Source organism: Gracilinanus agilis, chromosome 1 (assembly GCF_016433145.1).
Source record: "Gracilinanus agilis isolate LMUSP501 chromosome 1, AgileGrace, whole genome shotgun sequence".
Classification (NCBI taxonomy): domain Eukaryota; kingdom Metazoa; phylum Chordata; class Mammalia; order Didelphimorphia; family Didelphidae; genus Gracilinanus; species Gracilinanus agilis.
Window position 1 is genome coordinate 638,752,383 of NC_058130.1, and position 14,258 is coordinate 638,766,640.

Sequence of the window (14,258 nt, forward strand, 5' to 3'; positions counted from 1 at the left end):
TTATATGTAGCTTTATTTTTTTCTCAAAATTGCCTGTTCATATTTTTTGACCATTTAATACTGGAGAATAAAAGTGTATTATTGATCTCATTCTACAACCGAGAAAACTCAGATTAATAACCTTTAAGTAACTTTCTAGTGGCCAGTTTCTAAAATTCAGTTGTAGAATTTAAACCTTTGACAAGCCTGATTCAAAGTTTGTTGCTTTTTTTCTTTACATCTCTACTAACTCATAATGTAATGAACGTACTTAAAGGTCCACAAATCTAGTCCAACCATCACTTGTTAAAAACATGTTCATGGACATTGTACTAGGTACTGAGAAAACAGGCACAAACTGAAAAATTGTCTCTCTACTCAAGGAGTTTATGTTCTACAGTTCATATTCAGTATATAAATAGGTCTCTGACAAATAATTTCAGGAGGCAAGGGTGAGGGGAGAAAGCAGTAACAACCAGGGATATCATAACACATTTCTTGTAGGAGGTGGCACATGAACTGTGCTTTAAAAGAAAGTAGAGATTCTACAAGGTAGAAGTAAGGAAAGCATGCATTCTAGGCATGGGACAGCCTCTACAAAAGATTAAAGGTAATAGATGGAATTCTAATATTTAGGAAGAGTAAACAGATTCATTTGACTAGTAGTATTACATGTGAAATAGATTAATAAAGCTAGAAGGATGGTTGGAATTAGTTAATGAAGGATTATAAATGCTAACCTGAGAAGTTTGTATTTTATCCTTAAAACAATAGTGAGCCAATGAATTTTCTCAAAAAGAGGACTGACTTGATCAGACCTATTCTTTAGGAAGACTATTTTGATAACTGTATGGAGGATGTTAGAGAGAAAATAGATTGCAAACTCTGAGGATACTTAGGAGGCCTTTCTAATCCAAGAGAGAGTTGATGAGGGCTTCAGCTAGAGTAGAGGCCATGTTATGGCAAGATGGGAGTGAACTAGAAATATCTTGAAGGCAGAATTGAACAAGACTTAGAAAATGGATGAAGGAAAATTAAGAGTCGAGGATATCTCTGTAGTTTAAAATCTGAATACTAAAAGTGATGTTCTTAATGTAAGTAGGGAAGTTTGGAAAAGGGAGAGGTTTAGACAGAAAATTATGAATTTTGTTTTGTACATGATGAGCTTAAGATACTAGGAAGACATCCAACCTGAGATGCTCAAAAGGCATTTGATGACATAGGACTATGTCTCAGAAAGATTGGATAGTTATAATTTGGAGTCATCTTCAAAGATATGGTTGTTGAGCTCATAGGAACTCTTGAGATCTTTGAGAGAGAAGGTTTAGAGAGACCCTTGGGGAACACCCTCGTATAAAGGGTAAGACATACATAATGATCCAGCAAAGGATACTGAGAAAAAGGAGAATCAAGAGAAAGCAATGTTACAAAAAAACTAAAGAAACTGTTGTATACTGGAGGTAGAAGATAGTTAGTTTCAATAGCATTGAGAGGTCAAGAAAACACTTTCCTTAAAACAGCTAGGTGAGATAGTTGATCCCATTAAGTTCAGATTCCCTTTCCTGACATACAGTGGCTCTTAGACCTCCTTTCTGTTCCTCATATCTCTCTCTCTCTCTCTCTCTCTCTCTCTCTCTCTCTCTCTCTCTCTCTCTCTCTCTCTCTCTCTCCCTCTCTCCCTCCCTCCCCCCCACTTCCTGTTTGGTCTCTCCTTAACTACTCAGAGTTTTGCTATGTTGTCATCCTCTCTTCCCCGAATGCTGAATCACTTCATGGTGATAGTATTAGGCCTCAGCATGGCTTCAGTTTTCCTAGTTGGATACAAGCTAGAGTCAGTTGCTTCTGTTTTCTTCCTTCTCTGTCACCTTTTCAGTTTCCTAAACAGAGATTTCTCCAGGGACAATACAAACCATTTGGGAATCCTCACTCACAAGACTGAAACACAGCCTCTGTTTGAGGTACCCAAACAATTCCCCATTAACACATATATTGATTTGGATTCCTTCTATCAGGAAAATGAAATATTGACTTTGTCTCATCCTTCCTACACAAACTTGTTTTATGTTTTGTCAAAACACCCATGAACTGACTTCCAGGCATGCCTACTTCACCAATTAACAGCTTCGTGTAAACTCCCTGCTCTCTTATAACCCTAGAGGTAATTCACTACGACCTGCATCTGTGAAACTCTTTGCCTTCTGCACAAAGCTGCCACCTCTTCAAAGTCTATTATGCTGAAGATGTGTATGGTTTGAATTAGAAGAAAATGTCAGCAAGATATTAGTGTATTTTTCATTTTACCTAGCTCAGAATGAGGGAGGGGAGGAGTAAAGGGGTAGAAGAATAATGAGATGGGACTTATCTTTCATATTGTACATAAATTAGTAAGAATCTAGAGTAAATTCAATCCATTTAATTCACTTTTTAAAATTAGATGACAAAATAATGCTTACTTCATTGGTTCTTCATCATAAGTAGATGATACTTCACATGTGTAGCCCTTGACATAATAGGAATCAAAATAGGAGGTGATTCTATTTCAAGAATTTGTAATAATTCCTTCTCTTTAACACATGAATGTGTTCAATATTGGCAAAAGAACACGTTGCTACCAAAACTGAAATAAGATCCTTGAAACAGAAAGGATGTTGCCATGGAAAAATGAAGTAACACTCAGTGCAGCTGTGATGCATTAATGAATAGGATATTTTTTTAAAAGATCATTTGTGTTTGGTGTGGCTCAGAGGGTCCCAACCAGATGGTTTCCATGAACAGGATCTGACCCCCGGCTTGAGGACTTCTTACTGGCAGATTACTTCATTTTCTTTCCCTTGGATTGTCAGATCCTTACATTAATGCAAGATTTACTGCTGCAGATTTATATTCAGTTACATAAATCACTCAGCATTTTACATTAAAACCACAATTTTTGACATATAGGTTAGTAGTTATTTAAAAAGTGTAAAAAGATTTATATGATAGCTTTAATATAGGTTATTAATGTAACCTAATAATGACTTTGAACTATTTGGATTATGTATATAGAGATTCTTTACCCATCAATAAAGGAACCTATTATAGTCCTTATTGTAATCTGTTCGGTTGTCATTTGTACTTGCTATTTCCTACACATTCCTATAATTAATTTCAGTGGGCTAATTGTTTATTTAGGCAACTAATTTTTAAAATGTGCTGTATATTCCTGAAATTCAGTAGGAAAAGGGACAGGGACTAGAACTATTATTTCAAAAACATAGGGAATTTTTGGTTAAGGAAATTCCTACTGTCAAAGAAGGTTGCCTAAGAGCACTGGCAAATTAGGTTAGTGACTTGTTTGGGGTCATAGCTAGTACATGTCAGAGTTAGGACTTGAATCCAGGACTTCCTATCTGGCTCTCTATCCATAAAGCTGCACATACTCTTACCTTTAAGAACTTACATTTAATAACTAGTCAGCAATATAATTAGATTTGGGGTGAGAGGTTGCTATCCTTTAGCCTTCTAGACTGAGATCAAGCTAATCAGAGGAAAATGTATAAATTAGCTTGTATATAATGTGTATAAAGTTCTTTGCAAGTCTTAGATTTCTATGTAAAAAGTTTTAGGGATTGTATTTTAATTATATAGTGCATTGAACTATAGATTCTGCATATCTTATACTATTTGAGTAAATATAGTAGCTTATTCTTAAACTGATGAAACTTTAGTATCATGGATGTGATGTGATTATTGTGTATTTTATACAGTTTTACTTCTATCATTTTCTTTAAACTTAGAAAATACCTGTTGGTATGAGTTTTAGTAATTCAGGAATCTATTATTTCAATCCTCTAGCTAATTCTTCCACCAGCACAGGTTGCACTCTTCTACTACCTAGTAAATGTTCTTTGAGAGTTGTTCTTTTTAAAAAATTCATCACCTTGCAGGACTTGAGTAGCTTTGAGTTTATTTATGATGATTCATCAACAATGGACTTGTCACTGTCCTTTGTATCCTTTAAACTTGGTATAGATACACAGTTACTTCAAGAACCCAGGGTCTTCTCTATCATGGTATAAAGGATCAGGACATTAGTGGCTATTGATGTGTGCAGTGTTTAGATAATATGTGTGTATATATATGTATACATTCATATATATATACTATATTAAATACATACATTTAAATAAGCTTTTCTGATAAAAGTGGTAACTTTGTCAGCATATTATTATTGGTCCTTACTGCCAACTATTATTGATTGAGAAAATGCTCTTCATGTGCCATTTTAAAATCTGTATAATTTTAACCATGTTTAAAAATCTAAATGTGACACATCTGTAACAAGACAAAGTCAGTTCTATTCCAGTATAAATAAAGTACATGCTGGGATCTTGGATCAATAAACCACTTATCAAATACATAATTAATTTCATATTCTAAATCAAATAGCACTAGAATAAGAAACAAACCCATACTTCATGTAACAATGTATTTATTTTTGCAGAATTCTACTTAGATTTTTCTTCAGTGAATTCATGTCAGTTTGTCTAAGCAAAACTGCAAAGAAATGTTGAAGTAAAGATGAATATCTGTGCTTTATTTGCCAGGCTGGCAAATTATTTATGGTATCAGGGAATTCCAACCCTATTACATATCATTATTGCTCTCATGAGGGAATATATCTGCCCTAAGGGGAGGAGTATCCCAGTATATTTGTGTTTAGTTATCTTTCAGAAAATATGGTCTCATTACCAATATGAATTCCCAGAATATTTGAACATTTATCAGGCACTATTGAGTTATAAAGCAGCAAACCAATTTTGTTTTTATCACATCTTTAAATAACATTATATGTCCAAAACATTTAGCAGAAATTAACAAACATATTTTGTATTTTCTTAACAAAGCATTCAAGTGTGCGAGCTGTTGAGGCTATTTGATATCCAGGTGCAGAGTATTACTTGCAGGAGCCAACTAAGACTAACAGAGTTAGTCTACATTGCCTCCGAATTAAGAAGTCATGATGAGTTCAGTCCTTGGTTTGGACTTAGTCTGCCTTGTTTAAAGTCTCCAAGGGTCTGGCAAAATTATCAGAAATTTTCCATAGTAGACTTAGTAACTGAATTGTGTAGAAGACGGACAAATAAAAATTTCACATCACTTCATATCATAGTTCCCAAAATGAAGGGTAACAAAAGGCAAAAATCTTTTATTCCTTTTTTCATTGCTATTCACATACATGCACAAAAATGCACACAGAAATGTACATAATATCTGATTTATAATGAGCATGTCAGTATATAACTAAAGGCTTTACTCATTTCAGAGCTTGAGCTTGGACCTTTTCCTCTTATAATTTTAGTCTGTAAACTACAAAGGAAAGGAAGAATTCACATTGAAATAAATCTCTTCAGAAAGTAACAGCATATAAAATGCTAGTCTTCTTTAAGGCCTTAGTTGGTGCTAACAAAAGCTAATGAACTGCAAAAGAAGGAGGATTTTCTCACCTTTTTTGCCAGCACATTTTCTAACTCAATCATGTTTCTTGGAAAGAGCTGTGGAAAGGCAGATATATTTTCAGCTCGTGTAGTTATGCCCTTTTGATCAAGTTTATAGACAGAAACAGCACCTTTTCACATAGTATTTTTTTACTCAGTAAATGTGAGTTATAAAGACTTAAAATCATGCCATTTCTTTGGTAGTGTTACATGTTTATTCTAGTGAAGGCATAAGTACATTTTTTAGAAATTTAGTCTGAGTCCTAAGCTGTGACATATTTTTGTTTCCTTTTACTTTCCAGCTTGAAGTACAATCCTGTTGTGTTTTCATTCCAAACGACAGCCTGCCTTCCCCAAGTACAATTGTGTCTGGTGACATCCCTGGAACAGTAAGAAGTTGGTACCATGGACAAACCAGCATGCCAGGAACCCTTGTTCTTTGTTTACCCCAGATAAAGATTATTAGTGCTGGGCACAAGTATATGGAACCTTTGCAAGAGATCCCATTTGTTATCTTGCGGCCCATTCTTGAAGAAGGTAAACTTACTAAAAATCTTCCTTTGGTCATTGTATTTTTATACTTTTATTTCATTTATATGTTTATTAAATCAGTTTTTCACACTGTGAGATTTTTACTGCTCAAGGTAAGTGAACTAAGACATATATTATATAGTGTGTGTGTATATATATGCATATATATATATATATATATACACACAATACATGAACATATATACTGACTGAAAAAAACTAATTTTGTTAGATCTTTGTACTTGGTCTATTGTACTTGGAAGTTTTTTGGGGAGTAGAGCAAGATTGCAAAGAGTTTGCTTTTTTGACTTCAGATATATGAATTAAGAAGAATGATTAGCAATTTGATCAAGAAATGATGTTTATAAAAATATTTTGCAAATCTGAAAGTACTATTATCTAAATGTTGTTATTGTTGTTATGATCTCTTTAAAAACTAAAGCATTTGACTTTTTTAGTTAAATATTGTCTCCATGCATCAGTACTTCATACTTCAATATCATTGTCTATAAACAACACAATTTATGCCTATCTAGCTTTGTTTTTTTTTTCTTTTTCCTTTAAGGCAATAATACTTTGATGATTATTTCATTTAATCCCTCCTCTAAAACTAACACTTCTTATTTTTTTTAATTCATATCTTTTTCAACTTGGCATATTTAATTTCATTCTGTATGAGAAACTAGAAATGTTTATTGAGCTGAGTCACAAAGTAAATAATGTTGACTTATATTTTAACAACAGGCTTAACTATTTGAAAATGGCAGACATGGCAACACCTTGTTCATATTACTTATTCTGTAATGTGATAATCACAACTCTGCTATTTTTATTGATCTCTCCTTTGAATGTAAGTTCTTTGCACTCAGAGGTTGTCTTTTCTTTGTTATTTATATTCCAGGCACAGTACTTTGCACATAGTAAATTCTTAATAATTGCTTTTACTTTCATTCATTCATTCATTCATTTACTTCAGTCACTCGCAAAAACATAACTGAGAGGGTTGGACCCTACATTTTCTTAGGTTTTCTTTCCTACTCTTTAAACTTCCTATTAGCCATCATCTTATCTAGGGCCTCTGCTCTCACCACCTTCACCTACATTCACCTTCAGCCCAGTCAACATTATATCATTAATATAGTGGCAGTCATGAGTACCTTTAGAAAATGATGCCTCTTTCAGATCTCTACCCACAGAACTATGACATTGTGAAGGAAAATTCAAGTATCCAAGGAACAGAGATATATCAAACCCCCTTTCCCATTTGAAAACAAACTACTTCTAGTTGTGTCAGCCCCTAGAATAGTAAGTTCATTTCCCTGTTACTTGGTTGGGCCTGACCTCCTTGTTCTGTCATGTTGACAGGATAAGAAGAGGCTATCATCATCATTGTAGCAGCTTTATTGAGCTCTGATAGTCTGATAGTCTGATTATAGTAATCTTTCAAGTATCATATTTACCTTCTTCCCTGGACATACAGGGTTAACATTAACCACACATAACCTTCTTTATCTCTGTCACTAAAGAGGAAATATCTTTCTTTTAATCCTCCTGAAATTTTTTCTAACCTCTCATACTGGAAATGAAATTATTTACTGGTAACTTCACAAAGTGGTTCAGACTAGTTAAGGCCTGACCCTAACACAATAATTAACATAATAGTTACTGTAAGTGTCCATATAGGTATTGACACTCAATAATTTATAATATTCATTCCTACAATATATTTAACCAACCCACAATATTTGTACTCAAACAGAGGATCTTCCACCTACCTTCACCTGAGCAGACACTCCTCTTAGTGATTTTATCTCCTTCTTTCCTTCTTTTCAACCCCATGTGTGAAGTCACATTAAAGGATTCTCATTGGAAAAGGTTATCACCACCTTCTGCTCTCTCTTATATTGTTGTGCATGGTAACTCATCCTGTAATTGTAGATTCTTTTCTGAGGGTAGCAATGTTTTCCCAAGTTGCCTTGATTTCTTGCTTAAATTTCATAAATAAATTTCACAAATTGTTTTCTCAGTGCATGATGTATTTTCCTGTTATCCCCAGAGCTTCCAAACATCTTTAATTTCTTGCTCAAATTTGACCATTGAGTTTCATGAATTAGTCTTCCCAAACCTATATGATCATATGGCTAAGGAAGTCTATAGCTAGACTTGACACTACTTAGCTGAGACTATATCTAGAAGGTAGAATTTAATTTCCTATAACATAGGGCAACCTGGGGTTGGGATAGCTTGATGGAACAGTAGATACAACAAGAGTTCTAAAGACCAGGGAGTTCAAATCTAACCTTAGACCCTAGCTCTGTGATGCTGGGCAAGTCACTTGACCTTGTTTGTGTCAAGTTCCTCATCTGTGAAATGAGTTGAAGAAATAAATAAATGGCAAACCATCCTAGTATCTTTGCTAACAAAGCCCCAAGTAGGGTCATGAGGAGTTGTACATCACTGAAAGGACTGAAATATGACAAGTCATAAGGATAAAGGAGAGGGCATATGGGATATGGCATAAATCCAGTTTACCCAGACTGTCTCTTTTAAGAATTTAACTTCTTTCCTTTCTTATAGTATTGGAGAACCAGTCGCAGAGGGAATTCATTTTTACAGAATCAACTGTGCAGAACTCTATCTCTTAATCACTTAAAAAGGCCCAAAGAACAGTTCCCATCTGGTGCTTCTCACTGATTTAACTGGCTTTGCAAAAGCAAATCTTCTATGAGCTCCTGAAGTCAGTGGAACCACTGTAGGCAAGCTAAAGATCAAGATTGCTACTCATTAGATCATAACCTTACTAACCACTGTTTTAATGACTCATTAGGTTCCTGTTTAAGCTTCTCATGTAACCTTTCAGTTCCCTACTATTAAAAAACCTGCTCACCCTCTGGGAATTTAGGTATATGAAAATAAGAGTTATTAATTAAAATTATTATTAAGAAGAAATGTCATCTTATAAGAAGTTGTGTACATATATATATATATGTGTATGTGTATGCATATATACATACATATATATAAATATAATTTGAAAAACTGAATCTTTGCATTCCCCCCGAACTAGCATTGCTGAGACAGAATGGCATTTTTATCTGACAGTGGGGATTAGGCCAACCCCTTGACCTCCAACTTTAGCTAGGGAGAGATTTTTATGCTCCTTGTTCTTGAGTCCAATCAAATCCCAACAATGGCCTCCTTTCCTCCTCAAAGGGAAATGAATTCAAGCCTATGTAAACATTTTTCCTGCCATACCATTTTTCTTTCTAACCCACAGTATTTTTAGTAAGTGCTTAATTTCATTAAAATAATTAAGTGTATAATTTATTTTGACATAGCATACTTCCTAACAAATATACAAAATGCATACTGGCTAACTGTATTCCTCATAAAATAGTTTATTAGTTGTTAAAAGAAATAAGAGGAGGAAAAGAATTAAGGAATATCAATCAATAAAACAATAAACATGTTTAAGCCCCTACTATGTGACAGGCTCTGTGGTAAGTGCTAGGAATACAAAAAGGGACCAAAAACAGTGTTTGCCATCAAGGATCTTATATCTAATGGAGAAGACAACATGTAAACAAATATACAAAAAGCAAACTATGTACAAGATAAATTGGAAGTATTTAAGTGAGGGATAGATCTGACATTAACAGGGGTTAGGAGGCTCCTGTAGAAGATGGGATTCTAGTTAGGATTTAAGGGAAGCTGAGGAATTCAGTAGTCAAAACATTCTAGACATGGTGGACAGTGAGAAAGAATATAGGAAAGAGATGGAATATCTTGTTTGTGGAATAGCCAGAAGGCTAGTGTCATTAAATCAAATAGTATGTATTGGGGATGTAGGCTGTAAAAAAGATTGTGAAGATAGGAATGGACCAGATTTTAAAGAGCTTTGAATGCCAAACAGAACACTTTGTATCTGTCCCTTTAGGCAATGGAAAGCCATTGAGTAGGATGGTGACGTGATGGAACCCTCATTTCAGAAAAATCACTTTAGTGGGAAGAAATGAGTCAAGAAGACCCACCATGGGCTATTGCAATAATTCAGGTGTAGGATGATGAAGAACTGCACTAGAGTGGTACTAGTATCAGAAGACAGAAGGGCAGGGCAACATATTTGAGAAATTTTACAAAGGTAACATCTTGGCAATAGCTTGGATGTGGGATGTGAGAGATAGTGAGAAATCTAGGAGATATTCTAGGTTGTGAGCCTAAAAGACTGGGAGGCTGTTGTTACCTACTACAGTGGTAGGGAAGGGTCTGGGCAGGGTTTAGGGGAAAAGATAATGAGTTCTATTTTGGAAATAATTCATTCAAGATATCTATTAAACATCCAGTTCCAGATGTCTGAAAGGCAGTGTAAAGTGGGAGATTGGAGTTCAGCAGAGAGAATGAAGCAAAAAAGGTAGATTTGAGATTCATCAACTTAAAGATAGTAATTAAACCCATGAGAGCTGATGAGATCATCAAATGAAATAGTGTAGAGGATAATAAGGAAGCCCAGGATATAACTTTGATATTATAGATAACATTGCTTCTCTATGCTGATTTTAGTTGCTATTATATACATTGCTTTTTTGGTTCTTTTTTTTTTCACTCTTTATCATTTAATATACAGCTTTCCTAATTTCTCAGAATTCTTCATATTCATTATTCTTTATAATACAGTAATGTATTTTTTTCTCTATCAGTGTTTCTAGTACATGCTGGTTTCCCCCACCCCCTATATCTTACTTATGCAGAAGTATTATATTTTACTTATGCAGAAATATTATATTTTTCTCAGTTTCTTAAGAATAACCAGGTGATGGCCTGGCTAATCCTTTATGACAAATTACAGATTTTTGTCTCTGTGCTAAAAAATATCTTTGGAAAATGTGATTTGTAGATAGTATAGTATCCCATTTGCATTATCTGAAACCAAAAGAGCCTTTGGCATGCTATCTTGGTTTGTACTGAAATCTTTACAACCTAATCACTCTAGGCTAGTGTGGACACCACTCTAGATATACTACTGTTTTCATTTGCAATTTAATTAAATAAAAATTTATTGAAAGCTATGTTATGTATGAAGTTCCATGGTACGGGGAAAATGTAAGTATATGAATATGAACAGGGTACAACCTTTGCTTTGAAAAATAGCTATATAATTAAGGAGATGAGATAAATAAACATATTACCAAGTAAAACATACTAAATGCCTTTGAAGACAAGCAAGCAAAATGTTATTGGTATATAGAAGAAAGAAGGGGAAGCAGAATAAAAGAATACTTCATGAAAGAGTTAGTATTTGATCTTTACCTGAAATGGCATCTTTAAATGTGGCAAACAGAATTGAGAGGTGAGGACATTCCAGGCAAAGGGAACAAGTTGAACCAAGCCAGGGAATTTTGAAAGTACATTTTACAATTTAACGAAAATACAAAAAAAGTAATAAATCTTAGAGCATAGGATAAGAGATTATGAAAGATCGTACTATGAGGGAATTAACTAGGCTACAGCAATTAAAATGGACTAAAGAGAATGATTGAAAAAGGATTTTTATGTAGATTCAACTGATGAGAATTAGAGTGCATTGATGGAATAATAAAATATACCTGCTTATGGAATACTATTGTGCTGAAAGGAATAATGAACTGGAGGAATTTTATGTGAACTGGAAAGACCTCCGGGAGTTGATGCAGAATGAAAGGAGCAGAACCAAGAGAACTTTGTATACAGAGACGGATACTTTATGGCACAATCGAATGTTACAAATTTTTCTACTAGGAGCAATGCAATGATCCAGGACAATCCAGAGGGACTTATAAGAAAGAAAATTATTATTTATATCCAGAGAAAGAACTGTGGGAGCAGAAACACAAAAGAAAAACATATGATTAATCGTGTGGTTCAATGGGGATGTTATTGGAGTTTTGATGTTAAAGAATCTCTCTACTACAAATATGAATAACATGGAAATGGGTTTTGAACAATGATACATGTATAACGCAGTGGAACTGCTTTGCTTGTCAGCTCTGGGAGGGAGGAGGAAAGAGGGGTGGGGAAAATCATGACTCATGTAACCATGGAAAAATATTCTAAATAAAAAAAAATAAATAAAATATACCTGCAATTTCAAGACTGAGTTAAAGAGAAGTTGTTGATAAAATTAGTAGATCTAAGAAGTTAACCAGAGATAGCAGATTTGGATGGCAGTATTGAGTTTGGTTTGAGATATATTGAGTTTGATGACAGGGCAGCTAGGTGAATATGACTTGCATACAGTTGAATATATGTCTATCATGTAGGACATAAATGTTATCTACCCTTTCTAGTCTTTTTTTTCCATTTCAAAATCTTTTTTGACCCCTTTTCCTCTTGACCTTCTGCCTACTCCTACTAATAGTCTTTTTTGTTTTGTTTTGTTTTAAAAGTCTTTCTTAAATAACAAATTACTGTTAAATTCCCATCTTATTTTTCCAATATATCATGAAGGATATAACAATTACAGAAGTCTCCATTTTTAAAGCTTAGATATTCTTCAAATTAGTCCAGAAGTCAGTTAGCTGGGGACAATTAAGTTTATTTTGAGCCATTATTCAGCAGCACAGACCAGACGGAGAAGGATAGAATCAGATTTAAACTTCCAAACTCCGTTCATCAGACTCCCTAGGAGGATATAAAGTGGCACCATAACCAACCAGTGAAACATAATATAGAAATAGTGACTGACCCCCATTTTTACTTTCACTGGCCAACCATGTTCTGAGGAAAAGAGGCTTTTTCAAGAGATCTTAAACCTTCACTTGGAATGTAACTGCCAGATATTGTAACTTATTATCTAATAGAATTTTCTATGTTATTTTCAAGGGAATTTATAAAGAACTTGTGTGCATTTACCAGTGAACTTATGAAAAAAATCACTTAAGTGTATGATAGTAGCTTATTATATATGTGTATATATATGCATATGTATACATATAACTTACATGTAATTAGTGCTAGTGCATTTGCCATTTTCACCAATATTTTTACTTAATTTGTTGTGTCAGGAATTCTTATTAGATACAAAACCAAATAAAGTAGATCCCATATTCTCTGAGTTGTTGAAATGAGGCTTAGTCTTTTTAATTTTATACCTCTGTCTTGCACTTTCAAAACAATACAACAACCTAAGACTGTGCATTAATACGTTGAACAGTTAGGGTCCACCTTTTTTAATTATTGCCATTCCTAGAAGATAGATGATAAATCTGAACTCAGATTAATTCATAGTCTTAATAATTTAAGATGTGGTCATGGTTATTTGTGAATATAACATTCTATATCTAAATTGTATCTTGAGCCTTGAGTGCTAGTTTTCCTTGTTAAAAATAAAAATTAATCTAGAGACTCATTACCAGATTTATAAGCATTTATTAGTAAAGAAACAGAAAGATATATCCCTAACTCTAGGGATAGATCTGATTCTCCATTTAACAGGCTCAAACTGAGGCTTTCCAGAGATGGCCAGATAAGATAAGGAGCAAATCACCAGCTTTGGGAGCCAATAGTTCTAGACTGGAAGTAAAAAAGGCCACTGTCATTTGAAAGCTAAATACTCTAGCTCTTCCTTCCATAGCGCCATTTTGCTGGCTCTGGCATGTTGATACTTAGGAAGCCAAATGTAACTTGGAGTGAAGGGAGTAAGGAGAGATAAGCATCCAACTGTCAGAAATACTAGGTGACTCTTATGGTGCTCAGGATCCAAGTCCTGTAAATAATTATTTCACATAATCTCCTCCTCTGATTCTTTGGGAAACCAGCATGTTAAGTTTCTCTACTCTTGGTTCTCCAGGAGATTAACATGTTGGTCTCCTCAATGAATCACTTTGATTATATGATAACTGAACCTGATTACTATTAACTAATTGAGTAACCTGAAATCAAGCACAGGGGACTCATTTCTTTTTGGTGAAGTTGAATTTGTTCATACATTTTATAGTTTTGTGGTTTTCTATCACAAGTATATCTTATTAAAAGAATTGCCTTTGGGATCTCTCTTTCTTGAGGCAGACATTATTTATTTATAAATTGAGAAATTTGGATCATTTGGATCTTACCTCAACTATTCCTTGTTTTTTTAAAAATATTTTATCCACGTTACATGATTCATATTCTCTTCCTCTCCTCTTCCTTCCCCCTCCCAGAGCTGATGAGCAATTCCACTGGATTTTATATATATATATATATATATATATATATTACATATTTCATATTTTGATACCTATTTCCATGTCATTC

General features: G+C 34.1%; 1 protein-coding gene across 3 annotated transcripts in view; it reads left to right on the forward strand.

Moving 5' to 3' along the window:
• The window catches only part of VPS13B (vacuolar protein sorting 13 homolog B), a 1,074,400-nt gene that overhangs the window by 467,956 nt on the left and 592,186 nt on the right, over nt 1–14,258 (forward strand). For all 3 annotated transcript variants that reach the window (XM_044668639.1, XM_044668631.1, XM_044668624.1), the window contains exon 22: nt 5,759–5,993. In XM_044668639.1, the coding sequence (XP_044524574.1) occupies nt 5,759–5,993 (235 nt within the window). The remainder of the gene's footprint in view (nt 1–5,758; nt 5,994–14,258) is intronic.